At 35.5% G+C, this 13,931-nt stretch overlaps 1 protein-coding gene across 1 annotated transcript; it reads right to left on the reverse strand.

Moving 5' to 3' along the window:
• Positions 1-1,604: 1,604 nt before the first annotated feature.
• On the reverse strand, positions 1,605-12,902 carry LOC105042474 (DEAD-box ATP-dependent RNA helicase 38). Its single transcript, XM_010919705.3, has 8 exons — positions 12,533-12,902; positions 11,905-12,198; positions 11,596-11,823; positions 10,833-10,898; positions 6,346-6,747; positions 6,145-6,253; positions 2,068-2,153; positions 1,605-1,970 (listed from the first exon to the last, which is right to left on the reverse strand). Exons 1-8 carry the CDS (start codon positions 12,770-12,772, stop codon positions 1,908-1,910), a joined length of 1,488 nt encoding a protein of 495 aa, XP_010918007.1. The 5' UTR covers positions 12,773-12,902; the 3' UTR covers positions 1,605-1,907.
• Positions 12,903-13,931: the final 1,029 nt, after the last annotated feature.

The following is a 13,931-nucleotide window of genomic DNA, read 5'->3' on the forward strand; positions in this document are numbered from 1 at the left end:
TTACGCTATCTTACCGAATCGAATATAATTTTATACATACATCCATAAATCATTTAGAAAAGATGATTATCATTAGAAAATAAATTTTTTTATAATAATAATATAATCATAAATGAATTATGCTCTTACATATGCATAAATCATGCAAATTAAATAAGCATGGTTTCTAATGTACAGCATAAATAGATTTATAAGTCATGCTAAAGTCATAAATTATTTATTATTTTGGCACATTATAATTTTTAATAATTTTTACGAACTAAATACTAAGGTCTATTATCGGATGTTTATCTTTTCGATTTTTAGAGGCCATACATAGCTATCTGAGAGTGATGTTCTACATTTCTTAGAATAAGTATTCTTAAATCATATTTTCTTGATTCATACTTTCTCAAATCATGCATACACAAGATATTAGATAATTTTATAAAGTTCAGGATCCATAAATAATCTTTAACAGTAGAATAATCATATAATTTTTTTTTTCATAATAAAAATATAAATTTCATAAATATAAAGCTCATATTTTATAAAGAAGTTATGAGTATTAAAATATCCATAAAATTATTATTTTCAAGATAATACATGATTTACATAGTATCATATGCTTGTTCTTTAATTTAGAAAATATAGAATCATCAATATTAAATATTCTTCTTATCTTACATAAAATTTAGACATTGAAAATAATTGATAATTTGAAAACAAATAAAGAGTGTCTAGATTACTGATTTTTTCTACTGTGAACATTCAAAGTTCAACTATATGAATCACCTGGACCTATTCAACACAATTAAAATCCATTATCAATAATGTCGGAACTCCGAAGAATTGAGATGGGCTAAAATTGAGCAATAAAGAGTGAAGGAAGGATATGATCCACTAAGCGATGGTAACCAGCTACCAGGTAGATCCAAACAAGGTGTACTCAAATTGATCATGATAAATTATGGTTTAAGTAATTAAATGAGGAACAATGATGACTACATTCCAAATGTATCCAACAAGAGCCGGGATTGGTTGACATATTACACAAATATCAAAATAATGTGAGATCACTTTTTCAAAAAATTATTTTAAATTTATAATTTATATCAAAAAAAATTTAAGTTCATAGTAGAAAAACACAAGACTCCCAACTTGAATCCATAGAAAGAAATAGAAAAAATAATAAAAATCAAGAAAATTTTTTTTCTCCTTTTCTTTTTTTCTCTTTCTTCTTTGAGTAGATAAAAGAGGGAGATCGAAAGATGGTCAAAAGTTTGGCACTCATAGTGGCATGGCCAACTAGCTGCTTAATGATGGTCGAGCAATAGAAGTACAATCAAATCGAATCAAATAATTAAAAACTCGAGCTCGATTCAAAAATTTTGAGCTTGAAATTTGATTGAAGATCGATCAAATTTTAATATCCCAAACTTGAACTCAACTCTATGAAAAATAAATAAAACTCAAAATCGACTCGATTTAAATATCAACTGAACTATATTCGAATTCAAAATCAATCCTTAACATACTAATATAATATATATTAATATATATATATATTATAAATAAAAATAATATTATTAAATATACATATAAATCTGACCAGACTCGTGAGCTTTCAAAATTTTCCAAAATTTATTATATTTTCCTTAAACCACCAACAATGTTCATCATTTTTCAGTTTTAACACAAGCTAGTTTTCGTGTTTGTATTGTCCAGACAGATTTCTCACTCCCCAGGGCTATCAACAGAAACCCCCACCCTCGATGCAAAGAAAAGATGGAGAAAAATACAAATCAAATTCAACCTATAGTTTTAAATCCTCTACTAGTAGTGCTTTACAAAAACTCTGGCACGGTCCCTTAAAACTGTAATGTAGGACACATCATCCCACTTCCTGGCTATAGCATGCAGGAAACTCATAGCAAACCTGCATCCTTAAGTGCAGACTCGAAGTCCTCTTCACTCCTCCAGTTAGGAACCTGAAACTCAGAACACAACATGTGTCCCACCAGTGGTTTAAGTTAATACACAACGATTATTGAATTGCAAAGAAAATTATGAATTCCACATCATTACCTCAGGAATGTAGTGGTTGAAGTGACGCTCAATTTTCTCCAACAGTAATCTATCCCTGTCCGTACATAACAAGTTGAATACAGCACCTGTGGCCAGACGACCAACACAAAATTAGATGATTGAAACAATCTTTGACATTTTAATTTGCAATAGCAAACAGAAATAGGCCATTATAAGCTTAGCAAATGTCAGAGACTTGTAGAAATCACCTGATTAGATGTGAATAGGTAGCAGTTGCAGCTAAAAATGTTGTTTAAAAGTTAACAAGGCAAGCCAGATCAGACATTTAGAAGTTTCGAAGTGCTAAGCAACAAGTTGGACCAGATGACATGATGCAAAATCTAAATGCTTTCAAGAGTACTGATGTACATTTTCCCCTAAAACTATATAAAAGAAAACTGTAATGAATGGTATCTGCGCGAACACTGCATATCATGAAGCAACATTTCACCCAACAGCTTAAAAAATGTGTATTCATTTGTATGTCAGATATCTTCCATGAACCACTATGCCATTAATGACGTATGTGATAGCAATAACTAATAAGTATTTTTTTCAAAGGATATTTGATGTGTCGAACAATTGGTAGCCAAAAACACTTCCAAAGGAAAATAATGTAATGTGTGTACAGAACATGTTCTGCAACAATACAACCAATTCAGTCACTGATAAAGTTATATTTCTAATTTTATTTCTTGCACCTAATTTGTTTTAGCATTGGCAACGATTTCACTACCAACCTCGTTCACTGCATATGCTATTCTCACAGGTTTATCCCTTCTTATAACTCCATTTTCTGCTAATAACCTTTCCCCTCTTTTACTTATATAACATCTAGTCCCCTAAAAGATAACATATAAACGATTCTATTAATCTGAATCTCAATTGCACAAACTATGTTGGACATGGTGCAGATAGTTCTTTGTAGCATTCAATGCATAATTGAATCACAGTCAGGCATATCAACTCCTAGATTCCAAACAGAGGGAACGACCATGGATTTCATGATAACATGACAAATATCATTTAACAAAAAAAATAGACAAATTGCACAATAAAAAAGATTCCATATGGTCCAGCCTTAAGAAAAACTATGACAACATTCCAAAGACTTTGACTTATTTTTATCATTTAGAAGGAAAATCTGGAAGCATTCACAGTCCAATAATAGAAAATCAAAACCCTCTCAGTTGATATTAAAGAAAACATGAGAAAGATGAGGGATAAAAAAGAATAACTAGTCCTACAAGAGAGGGAAATAAGATGGTTTATCCAGTTGGGCCAAAACTTCCAGTACAGCCGCTTCTTTTTCCATTTGCTAAGGATCCACCTTGTATTGCAATCATAAACACCTGTCAAGATTTCCAATTTTATACAGCCAGTGGATGACAATCCAACAGAGAGCAAAATATGTGGACAGAGGTTCTGGCCTAGGGTGAACCATATCAATGCAAGAAAATTTCTTGACGTTAGTGCATGTCATCGGAAAAGATAATCTGGACACTTATCCTGGGCTTTCTCTTTGTTTCCTCATCTCCTCTGTACTTACAACTAAGGCCCCCTCTCACCGAACCTGACAAAGGATAATGCATGAAAGCTAACACAAAATGGAGAGCTTTCTCTTTATTTCCTTGTCTCCTCTCTTTACTTAAAGCAAAGGCCCCCTCTCATTGAACCTGACAAAGGATGATGCATGAATTGGAGAGGTTCCTCCTCATTACATTCCCTACATTACCTTTCCCATAGCCCCATTAATTAAACAGCAACCTGAAGTCTGGATCAAACTTTCCGTTTCCACTTTGGCATTTCTATTTGTAATAAGAAAATTGAACTCAAATATGATTGCAATAACAATTAGTTGCAAGGAAATTATCTAAAAATCCCCCTCAACTTGTACTCTGCCCTTCCATCTAGATATTCTCTTGACAGTCTTCATAGCATCAAAACCAAACCCAATTACCCCCCACCCCATACAAAAAAAAAAAAAGAAAAAAAGAAAAAAAAAGGATATAAAGATGCACATGCTTAAAACCCAACTTTATGCCTTCCCAAAACATTATAATGAAGTTCCACCTCTCATGTCTACCATGAATGAGAACATGCATTCCTATTGTCATGGCAGCATGCCGTCAAATAATTTTCCATCCCTCCTTGACAACAAACTACACCATCATCAAAACTCCCAACACTCAAACAACATGCACAAATCAAGTCGCAATATCATGTTTGAGCCACTCTATCTCAGGGTAAAGATTCATTATCTTTATTGCAATTACCAAGCTTGGGCTTGTATCACTAGTTCTCATTTCTTATAACAATGGCTCACAGCTAGGAGAGCTATGTCCATGGTACAAAGACACCAACGAATCCACCATATCAAAAAAAATAAAATTTGATACTCTTTATGATCCATTTAAAAAGAAGTCTCTTATCTGAATAATCGTCCCCAAAATCATGAAATTCTCTCACATTCATATTTAAGCAAGAGAGGAGCCCACGATGAAAGCTAAAAGAGAAGACAGTAAACCAACCTCACTGGCCATTCATTTTAATCTTATACATCATATACACAAAATATTATTAGTTAATATAAATATTTGGTTGGCTTCCAATTGCGCTGAAAGCAGTACACAGCGGTGTCAACTATGAACAGCAAAATAAGAATCAATTATAAGATGTGAGAATAAATAAGAAGACTAAAGAGATGATCTTGAACATCCCTGAAACCTCTCCCTCAAGGTGGATATATCCCTAATTCATCTCTTGCTGAATTAATGAATTAGAATATGGAGAAATCCCCTTCTTCCATCACTTGTCTTCCAGAACTGGAAAGCTCTATTGCTACCTGCCAGAAGCAACTAATATGCTAACTAGAACATGTAACATTCAGGATTATATAAAAACATAATTCCTTGGTGATAATTTTCGGTCAATCTGCTCTAAAGTGATATGGACCTTTGAGTTCCGTTCAAATCAAGAATGTGATCGCCACCATTGCAGCGGTAAATGACTTGGTTGGTTAGAGCTCTTTGGTGCATCAGCCTGTTAATCTGCACATACATTTCTGTAAAGTAGGCAGCTATTTGCATGGAAGAACTGATGCCATATTAATTGGAGTTAGAGTCGATAAGGCCAGTGGTTTAAAGGTGCTTCTAGCAGGAAGCATTTCTTGAAATTGAATCAGCTAGCCAGCTGGTACAAATAGATTTCACTATTGTCACCCATACAAGCGGCCCTTCTAGAAGCCACAAGGGAAGACAGATTTCTATATGTGTTACTAGTTCTTATTGGAGAGGTCTGGCTATTTCGCAGCAGTATGAGACAAAGCCGGACAAGAAAACAGTACAAGGTAATTAACCAAACTTTTGCAGAACTTGATTTCTTGATAGAGTATATATCTATTTCTTTTTTGGCTTATTTATATTTTGTGTATGCCGATATCCTTCATTCAGTACCAAAATAAGTACCACTTTGTAGCAATGCGAACAGCTGAAAATGAGATGAACAATGCCTTGAAAATGTTTAACAGCAAATTCTGCAAAATGCATGCAAGAATGTACCTGTAAATACAGGTCTAGAAAATTTGGAGCTGTTTACTGGCGACATAAAATCCTCATTTACATAGTTCACCACACAATGCATAAAAAAGATATGAATGTATCCAAGTTTATTGCAGCTGTAATTCTTACTTTTCTAAGCAGCACTAGATAATCCAGGGACTCAAGTCCCGGCGGGATGTCCCGGGACATTTTAGTGGGACACAGGGACATGGTACCATTTATGATCCTCAATGATTAACTACATTTCTTGAACTTGCATGTAAATAGGCCTATGAAAAAATTAATTTACATTCAGCAAATTTAGGAAAATGAGTATAAGCACCACTAACATAGTCATCACAAGTACTGATGAAAATAACTCTATTCAAGCTGTATTATTTAATCAGTCAGAGAGAAAAGCAATCCCAGAATTTTCAATTATTTATCTGCAGATAAAATTAAACAATAATACATCATTGAATTTGAATAAAGCTTAATATGAAACAGATCAAAGGATCAAAATGTTGTTTGAAATTACCCTTGCGCCCAAAACGTCCAGCTCTACCAATCCTATGCAGGTAAACTTCACAATCAGGTTCCCATGTATCATATTTTACAGGAAGATCAAAGTTGATAACCAGATTAACCTTTCAAAGTAAAATAACAATAATAATGCATTAGAACTTAAAACCCAAGTACGGTTGAACTAAGGAAAACAAAAACCATATGAAATTAGTACCTGTTCTTGATCAAAACCTCGAGCAAGAAGGTCGGTAGTTATAAGGACACGGGTTAGTCCAACTTTAAATTCCTGTATAATTTTGTCCCTATCTTCCTGCTTGAGTGCACCTTGAATTGATGTGCACTCATAACCTTCCTTAAGTAATGATGTATGTAACATGGTGGCACTATTCCTCGTCCGGACAAATATAACAGTCTGCCCCACCTTTTGTCCAAATTCAAAAATTTTATCCCTTATCACTTCCATTTTTGCTTGTTCATCGGGACATTGAACCTTGTATTGCTTCACTTTTGCCAATGTGAGCTCTTCTTTCTTCACAAAGATCTGATTTGCATCCTTAACAACTCTTGATACAAATGCCTTGACAGTTTCATTAAAGGTAGCAGAAAAGAGTAGAACCTGGTGCCATTATTAACGAGAAAAGAACAATTATTCAACTTTATCAACTTGGACATTTTTATATTATGTTTATAGCAGATGCTAAATAAAAAAAAGAACAATTTCAAAAAGATGTAAAGATGTCTTTAATGTCCTAAGCCATTAAATAAAATATTCAATTAATATCTACCAGTACAAATGCTTGTTGCATCTAAAGCAACAAAACAGGTTCAGAGTGCTACTTTTCACTGCAACAAGAACTAATAAAGAAAGTTGTAATGACAATTCCTATTGACAGGCAAGAGCTTTGAATAAAAGGTAAAACACACACTTTTGGGCACACCAGATATAACAACTCACTGGGAGAACCTGCTTGCAATCCCACACTCGTTTTATGTGGCCATTTTCAATTCATGAATATGCTTCAAAAAATTGACAATGGAATAAAGTTCGGAAAACAGCAGTTGCTTCAAGTTGCCCTCTTTGCTTCCTTTGAATAGTCAATGAAGAAGAGAAGGAAGAGAGATGCAGCTTATCACATGAATACACCAAATCCCAAGATAAGTGACACAATGAACCACTCCCCTCTTACGAAAAAAAAGATGGACTTTGAATAAGAGAATCAAGATGATTAACCCTACCTCGAATTACTTTTTATGTAGCAGATATCATTGCATAGAACAACCTCCCCCCCTCCTCTCCTCCTTTATCCTATATTTTCAGTCCCCCCACTCCGTAACAGGCTAAACGATGTTTTCTCACTTTTTAAGGAATAGTAGGAAATATGCAAAGGGGCTATCAGGAAAGGGGCTATCAGGAATAGAGTCTAAGAAAAGGGATAAGAGCTTATCTGGAGAAGAGCTCTAAATAAACTGGAAAGATTGTACAATATGCCAACAAAAGGTTCAACAATTATGCAGAAGTTATCCAATTATATGCAATGGAAGCAAGCCTTCACTGAGTCAATATGATTTTTGGTGTTCACAAAGACCCTCTGAAGCTCAGATTCTTTAACAAGAGGAAGGGCAAAAAGGGGAAGGAGAATGGCGAGGTGCAGTGCTAAAGGGAAACAATGAAGACCCAGACACATTACCTGACCTAAAATAAATCATACAACCAATCTTCAACCCAGAGATCTAGACCACAAGCACTTATAGCATCATTTCCAAGAACAGATGGAACTGATTCCTACATATGCAACCGGTGCTTTCATTTATAGAACATGTAAAGCACAACGAGATCAGTTGCTATCACCCACTTCTCTTGGTTCAAGATAGCAAAATAATATCAACATCGAGCGAATACATCTTGATGCTGATGATACTCTTGAAGTATGCCTTATGTCAGAGACTATTATAAACTAAACACATGCTATGAAATATTTGAGATGGCCATAAATTGTTTAACATGCACATGCATGTGCCATCCACCTATAACATGATATTCCTTCTATTTTGGCTTGATTCTTTCAGTCAGTGATCGATCACAAGAATCACATATTAATAGCCAAATCCTAAGTCATTGTCAGAGTTTTTCCAATATGTCCAATTAAAATTTTTATTTGTCTCTCACCGTGGCTCTTACATATTCTTATCTCAATGTAGTAGTAGTGTTTAAGATGGAATAATGGTGGCATTTTGCTTTGTTTCTTAACTTCAACTGCAGAGTAACTTCTAGATTAGAACAATATGAGGCACCAGCACCTTACCTTCACTGGAAAATTCAGTATCACAGCAATGAGTTCAAGTTATTTTAATAGGAAGGAGTCAAACTTTTTCTATATGGTTAGATTTCTGGAGGAAAACAAACTTACCACAACCAAGACTTCAAGATTCAGCCAAAACCAATTCGTTTAGGTTCTGGCAGATAAATTCAGCCAAAGACCAATCTAATTTCAGGTTCCAGCCTGCATCAGTTGATTATGGTCCAGTATTGCTCACAACTAATTGGAACAAATCATTGATGCAATGTCAATTCATTAAATGGCTTCTTGAGTCACTAAGTATATGATTACATACCCTTGATTACAACCCATTTTGTGCCCGTTTTATAGTTAAATGAAAAGGCCCCAACTGATATAAAGTAATTTTTATTTGCAGGCATATCCAAGGAAATAAAATAAACAGATATGTACCCTCCTAGGAATGCAAAAAAAGAGAACTACTACTACTACAACACATTCTAGCGCCACCTAATTGAATACACCAACATGATACAAAGAAAAAAATTGATCTCTCCATATAATTTATTCTTCAGAGTTCTCTGAATAAATTAATTTGCCTTTTCTTCATCATTTGCACAATAAATCACCAAGCAGTTATAACATGCCTACTCATAATCGATAAGCAACAATATTTTTACAATGGTACCATCTCAAGTAAATATTCAAAATTTTACAGTTGTGTACGTAGTGTAATAGATGTGTGCATATTTATGACAGCTATGTTATATTGGACAACTAGATCAATAATATAAAAATAACATTTTAAGTTGATGCATAAAATGATGGTGTAAATTTTTCTAACTGGCTATAAATATGATCTTTTTTGTACTGTAGGAATTTCAATCTAGAGTATTAAGGCTAAATGCTTAGGGACTGTTTGGATATATCAAATTTCCATGGTACATCACAGGAACCAGGTTCTTTATAGGAATCTTTAACTGCAAAGGAAAATTTGTTCAATGAGTTTTTATAGGTGTCATACCACAAAATTTGGTTGGTTCCATGGGAATTTAAAAAAAAAAAAAAGAGCAATACCTTTTTTTTTCTGTTCTCATGTGTGCAAAAAAGTGCCTCACTATGATTGTCTCAGCATCCCAAGGCTGAGAATTATCCCATCGCTACAAGCTCCTTTCTCTCTAACTCTAATAGAGAAACCAAATCCCAACCCTACCCCCATCTCTATGGTAGTCAAAAACACCCCATCAATGTTTTGTCGCCATGCTCCCCTTGCACCAGATCTTCTCCTCTCCCACTTCCACATTCCACTTTTTCTCCTAGACGATTCCCTCAACCTTTCACTTCCCCTTCCTCCTTTTCCCTCTTTTGTGACACAAGAAGAAAATGGATGGGGCAACATGAAGTAACAACTCCAATAGTTATCTATATGTAGTGAAAGAGATGGAGGAATGTTGGAGAAGACAGATTGTTGTACATTGCTGTCTAAGATCATCATGTTGTCTCTCTTATAAAATATTTTATATTATTGTTCAAACAGTACACAGTGTAAAGAAACCAGAATAAATTTTTTGAGTGGAATTCTATTATTGCCTGTGCATCCAAACTGGTCCTTAGTGATTCCAAAAATCATGTATCAAAATGTTATTATATATGTTCTTTTGGCTTATTTTGGTTTTCTATTGTTTTTTTAAGTTTTTTTTTTGGGACAAGACCCATGAAACTTGGAAGAAAACTACCAAAACTAGACAGGCCCAACCAAAAAGAGAACAGAAATCAAGTGCTTTGAATCTTAAACATAACCCAACTCTCCAGGGATTTGTAAATGTGGTAATATTTTAAAGAGCAAGCCTAAAGGTAATCGGTCTTTACAGTAAACCTAATATATATGGAATTGTTGGCCTTCATAAATGACATAAAATGAACATCAAATAAGGATCCAACGGCCAAGTGCAACAACAAAACCAGGTCTCTCTATCTCTATAATGCAGATCCACATGCATACTCAAATGTGTACGGCCATATTTTGGCCCTAAGTTGTGCAACCAAGCCTATCCCAGTTTGTTGTGAAAAGACTCTTGACTATCAAAATCAAAATCAGCCCTGCAAGTGAAGGATCTAAGTTGAATATTCAAACAAACAACAAGGAATGAAGAACATATGAAAATAATAAGAAGGCAAATGTGAGGATCTGACCTTAGATAAAAAAAGTTGAATAGTAGGATTGGCAGTACTAACCTACATGTATAAGGACGAGCCTTGCTGCTCATTTTTATACTCATGCATTTGTTTCATGATATTGATGGCTGATTTTGTTTTAGTGATGTGCATTTATGTTGCTCCAAAAAATTGTCATGATATACAAAGGTTATCTAAAAGTTAAAACATCTAAACATGAACTGATAACCACACAATACTGAAAACAGACCTGGCAGTCGCCACTGCTTCTTCGGATGTCCTTCATGATTCTCTCAGAATCATCTTTAAAGCCATCCTGCACCAAAATAATATTTAATCTTAATGCTACAGATCCACTCAATTCAATCTGTAAAGTGTTGATATGTTTAAAATATGAAGCGAACATATTGACATAACAACTACAGTGAATTTTTTTTTTTTAAAAAAAAATCCCTTACCAAGAATCGGAAACGAAAGGTACAATGTCATAATCTTCTTCGTCAATGATAACAATTGGAGAGCACGCACCAACACCTCTATGGGCACCATTACATCTTAAGTTCTTTCAGATATTTTAACATGAAAATTGGTTTTATGGGAAGTATATGAAATGATACATACAAAATCTTAAAATAATGCCCCTTGTACATATTCTGATGTTACAAAATAACAAATTAGTAAAACAAGCATGAGAGGCCTAGGCAAAGGTTCACGAACATTAGTTATAAGATACCACAACTTGATCAACTTACTGTCCTCATAGATATATCACAAAAGGAGCAAATGCATCCACAAAACATTCTTTATCCATTGGTAAGGTTGGTAATTTTCAGCATAATTAAATAACAAATGTCTCATAGGTTCATATGTAACTTGTTAGTGATAAAAATGCATTGATAAATGCAAATATGAATTACTTTATGCCATAAAGTAGATACATGTTACACATGCTGGTGAAGGGAACATACCACATACCATTAACCACTTAAACTAAGAAGATAGAGATAACCCACCTCAGCTAGCATGTGGTCAGCCTCATCAAAAACAAGGATCTTCATATCCCGTGTGGCCAACTTCTTTGCTGAGATCCACTTTTTAATTGTACCAGGAGTGCCGATCACTACCTGATCAGTTACCGGTGGACGTCTTGAGATCGGGATATAATTCGACGAATCTGATGGTATAGCACACATTGAAGTTATGCCAGTATACTTTCCCATCTTCAAAAGAACATTCTGATTCTGCAAAATCATACGCCTAGTCAGAACATGCCAATGACATAATAAATATCAGGCATGATAAAATGCAACAAGTTAACAAACCTGGATTGCTAGCTCTCTGGTAGGGCATATGCAGATTGCTTGTGGTATCTTTTTACTCGGATCGACTCTACTGAGCATGCCAAGCACAAAACACGTAGTCTTTCCAGAGCCATTGTGTGCTTGAGCCACCAGATCTTTGAAGGGGGGCGTTAGGATCATCGGCAGGGTTACTGCCTGAATCTTGCTGGGCCTGCTAAAATTCATCTCGAGTTTCAAACCCTTGAGAAGCTCCCGTGACAGGGGTAGGTCCTCAAATTTAACAGCCGATTCATAAACTGTCTCCCCCGTCGTCACCTGCGATGAATCATGTCAAGGAAGATTGGTAGGTAGGTAGGTAAAAGTATCACATCCATTTTTCTTTGAGAAACAGGAAGACAGATTCGTATATTGGCATTCCACTGGCAAAAGATAGTGATCAAAAGGGTTTTATGAAGCAAAAAGAAAACCCAATGACCCAAACCAATACAGAACAAAATAGAAAGAAATTTATAACCTCGAGTGCAATCAACATCCCTGAGAGCCAGTAATTCCAACGGGAAAACCAAAATCTAAAACCTATAGTAGGTCAAAAAGAAACGATCAAACTAAAGACATTAAACCCTAAGAAGAGGCGAGAGCTCCTTACGACCTTTATATCTGATTCATTCGGATCCTCGAGTCCCCCCGAAATGCTGAGCTTCTCGATCTTCTTGAGCTCAGCCGTCTCAGCCTCCGCTCCGCTGCTGTTGCTGCTGCTGGGCGGCGGAGGGGGAGCGGTCGCCTCCTCCTCGGGCTCTTCGTCGGCCCAGGATCTCTTTTCCTCCACCTTTTTCTCCACCACCGGCAACGCCGTCTCCGCAGCCGGGATGGTCGTGGCGTTCTCCGCCATGAGAGAGAAGGAAAAAGAGCCGGTAGAGATCGCCAAGTAGAATAGAGCGAGATGGAGATGGTAAGAAGCGAAGAGTGTCGGCCGGCTTTGGAGCCTTGGACTCGACCGTTGATGGCTTTAGATGATACACAGCAAGCTCGGTGCGTAGCCTTAACGCGAACCGCCCTCGATAGTGGCGGTATCGAAGGCGGTTCGGTTTTGACAAGCAAAACTTGTTAGGAGTCCATTAATTGTCCTAATTATACTAGAATTTTATGTCTAATTTATTCTTATTTTTTATTTCAATCCTACTTAAAATAGTTTGTCTTTTAACATACTCCACTTAAATTAGGGCCAATCTTATGCTCATTATATTTGAGCCTATTAATATTTTTTATCTTTTAGTGGGATATAGTGGTGCTTTTAACCTGTAATCAAAGAGAGATTGTGGCTTTGCATGGAGAAAAGGAAAGAGTTAACATAAAGAGTTGGAGAGAGAGCTGGAAAGAATTATTTGAGACTTCGTGAGAAGGCTGAAGCATCTCTGGGGAGAGTTTTGTCTTTACAAGGACAAACAGGACTCATTATTTGAGTCTTTATTTTTTTAAAAATAATTTTTTTTTTCTTCTAACTTTTTTTATTATTTTTGGTTGATTTAATTAATATTTATTCTAGATCCTAAATCAGCACAATAAATCTGTACTAAGGGGGTGTTTGGTTAGAGGAAGAGGGGGTTTGGAATCGGAATAGGAATCAGAATGGATGATTCCCATTCCAACCGTTTGGTTTGGAGGAGTCCCATTTCAATTTCGATTCTAAAGTGGAATGAAAATTGTTCAATTTATATAAAGCTCAATCTCTACTTTCGGATTCAAATTTTCATTTCAATTCCGATTTTGATCACGAACCAAACACTTCGGAGTATTTGATCATTTTGATTTCGATTTCAAGTCATTTTGATTTTCATTTCTGTTGGGTATAAGATACCCTCGATCGAAGTTCTTGGCGGAATTGACCCTCACAAGTCTCTTCCGACTTTCGACTGCCATTGGTGAACTCCCATCACTCCGCCCGGACTTCTAAGGGAGCCGGGCTCCGTCCTCAACTTCAACTGCCAGTAAGCCTTGTCCGGACTCCTACGGGAGCCGGACTTCGCCTTTGATTTTAATTGCAGGAAGAC

This window comes from Elaeis guineensis, chromosome 3 (genome assembly GCF_000442705.2).
Source record: "Elaeis guineensis isolate ETL-2024a chromosome 3, EG11, whole genome shotgun sequence".
In the NCBI taxonomy this organism is placed as follows: domain Eukaryota; kingdom Viridiplantae; phylum Streptophyta; class Magnoliopsida; order Arecales; family Arecaceae; genus Elaeis; species Elaeis guineensis.

What these genes read in the sequence shown, in the direction of transcription:
- LOC105042474 (XM_010919705.3), bottom strand. Translation starts at nt 12,772, where the DNA reads ATGGCGGAGAACGCCACGACCATCCCGGCTGCGGAGACGGCGTTGCCG. An exon ending in GAAGCAGTGGCGACTGCCAG is followed by an intron (nt 6,748 to 10,832) that starts GTCTGTTTTCAG and finishes TAATGGCACCAG; the next exon opens with GTTCTACTCTTTTCTGCTAC. An exon ending in GAGGTTTTGATCAAGAACAG is followed by an intron (nt 6,254 to 6,345) that starts GTACTAATTTCA and finishes TTACTTTGAAAG; the next exon opens with GTTAATCTGGTTATCAACTT.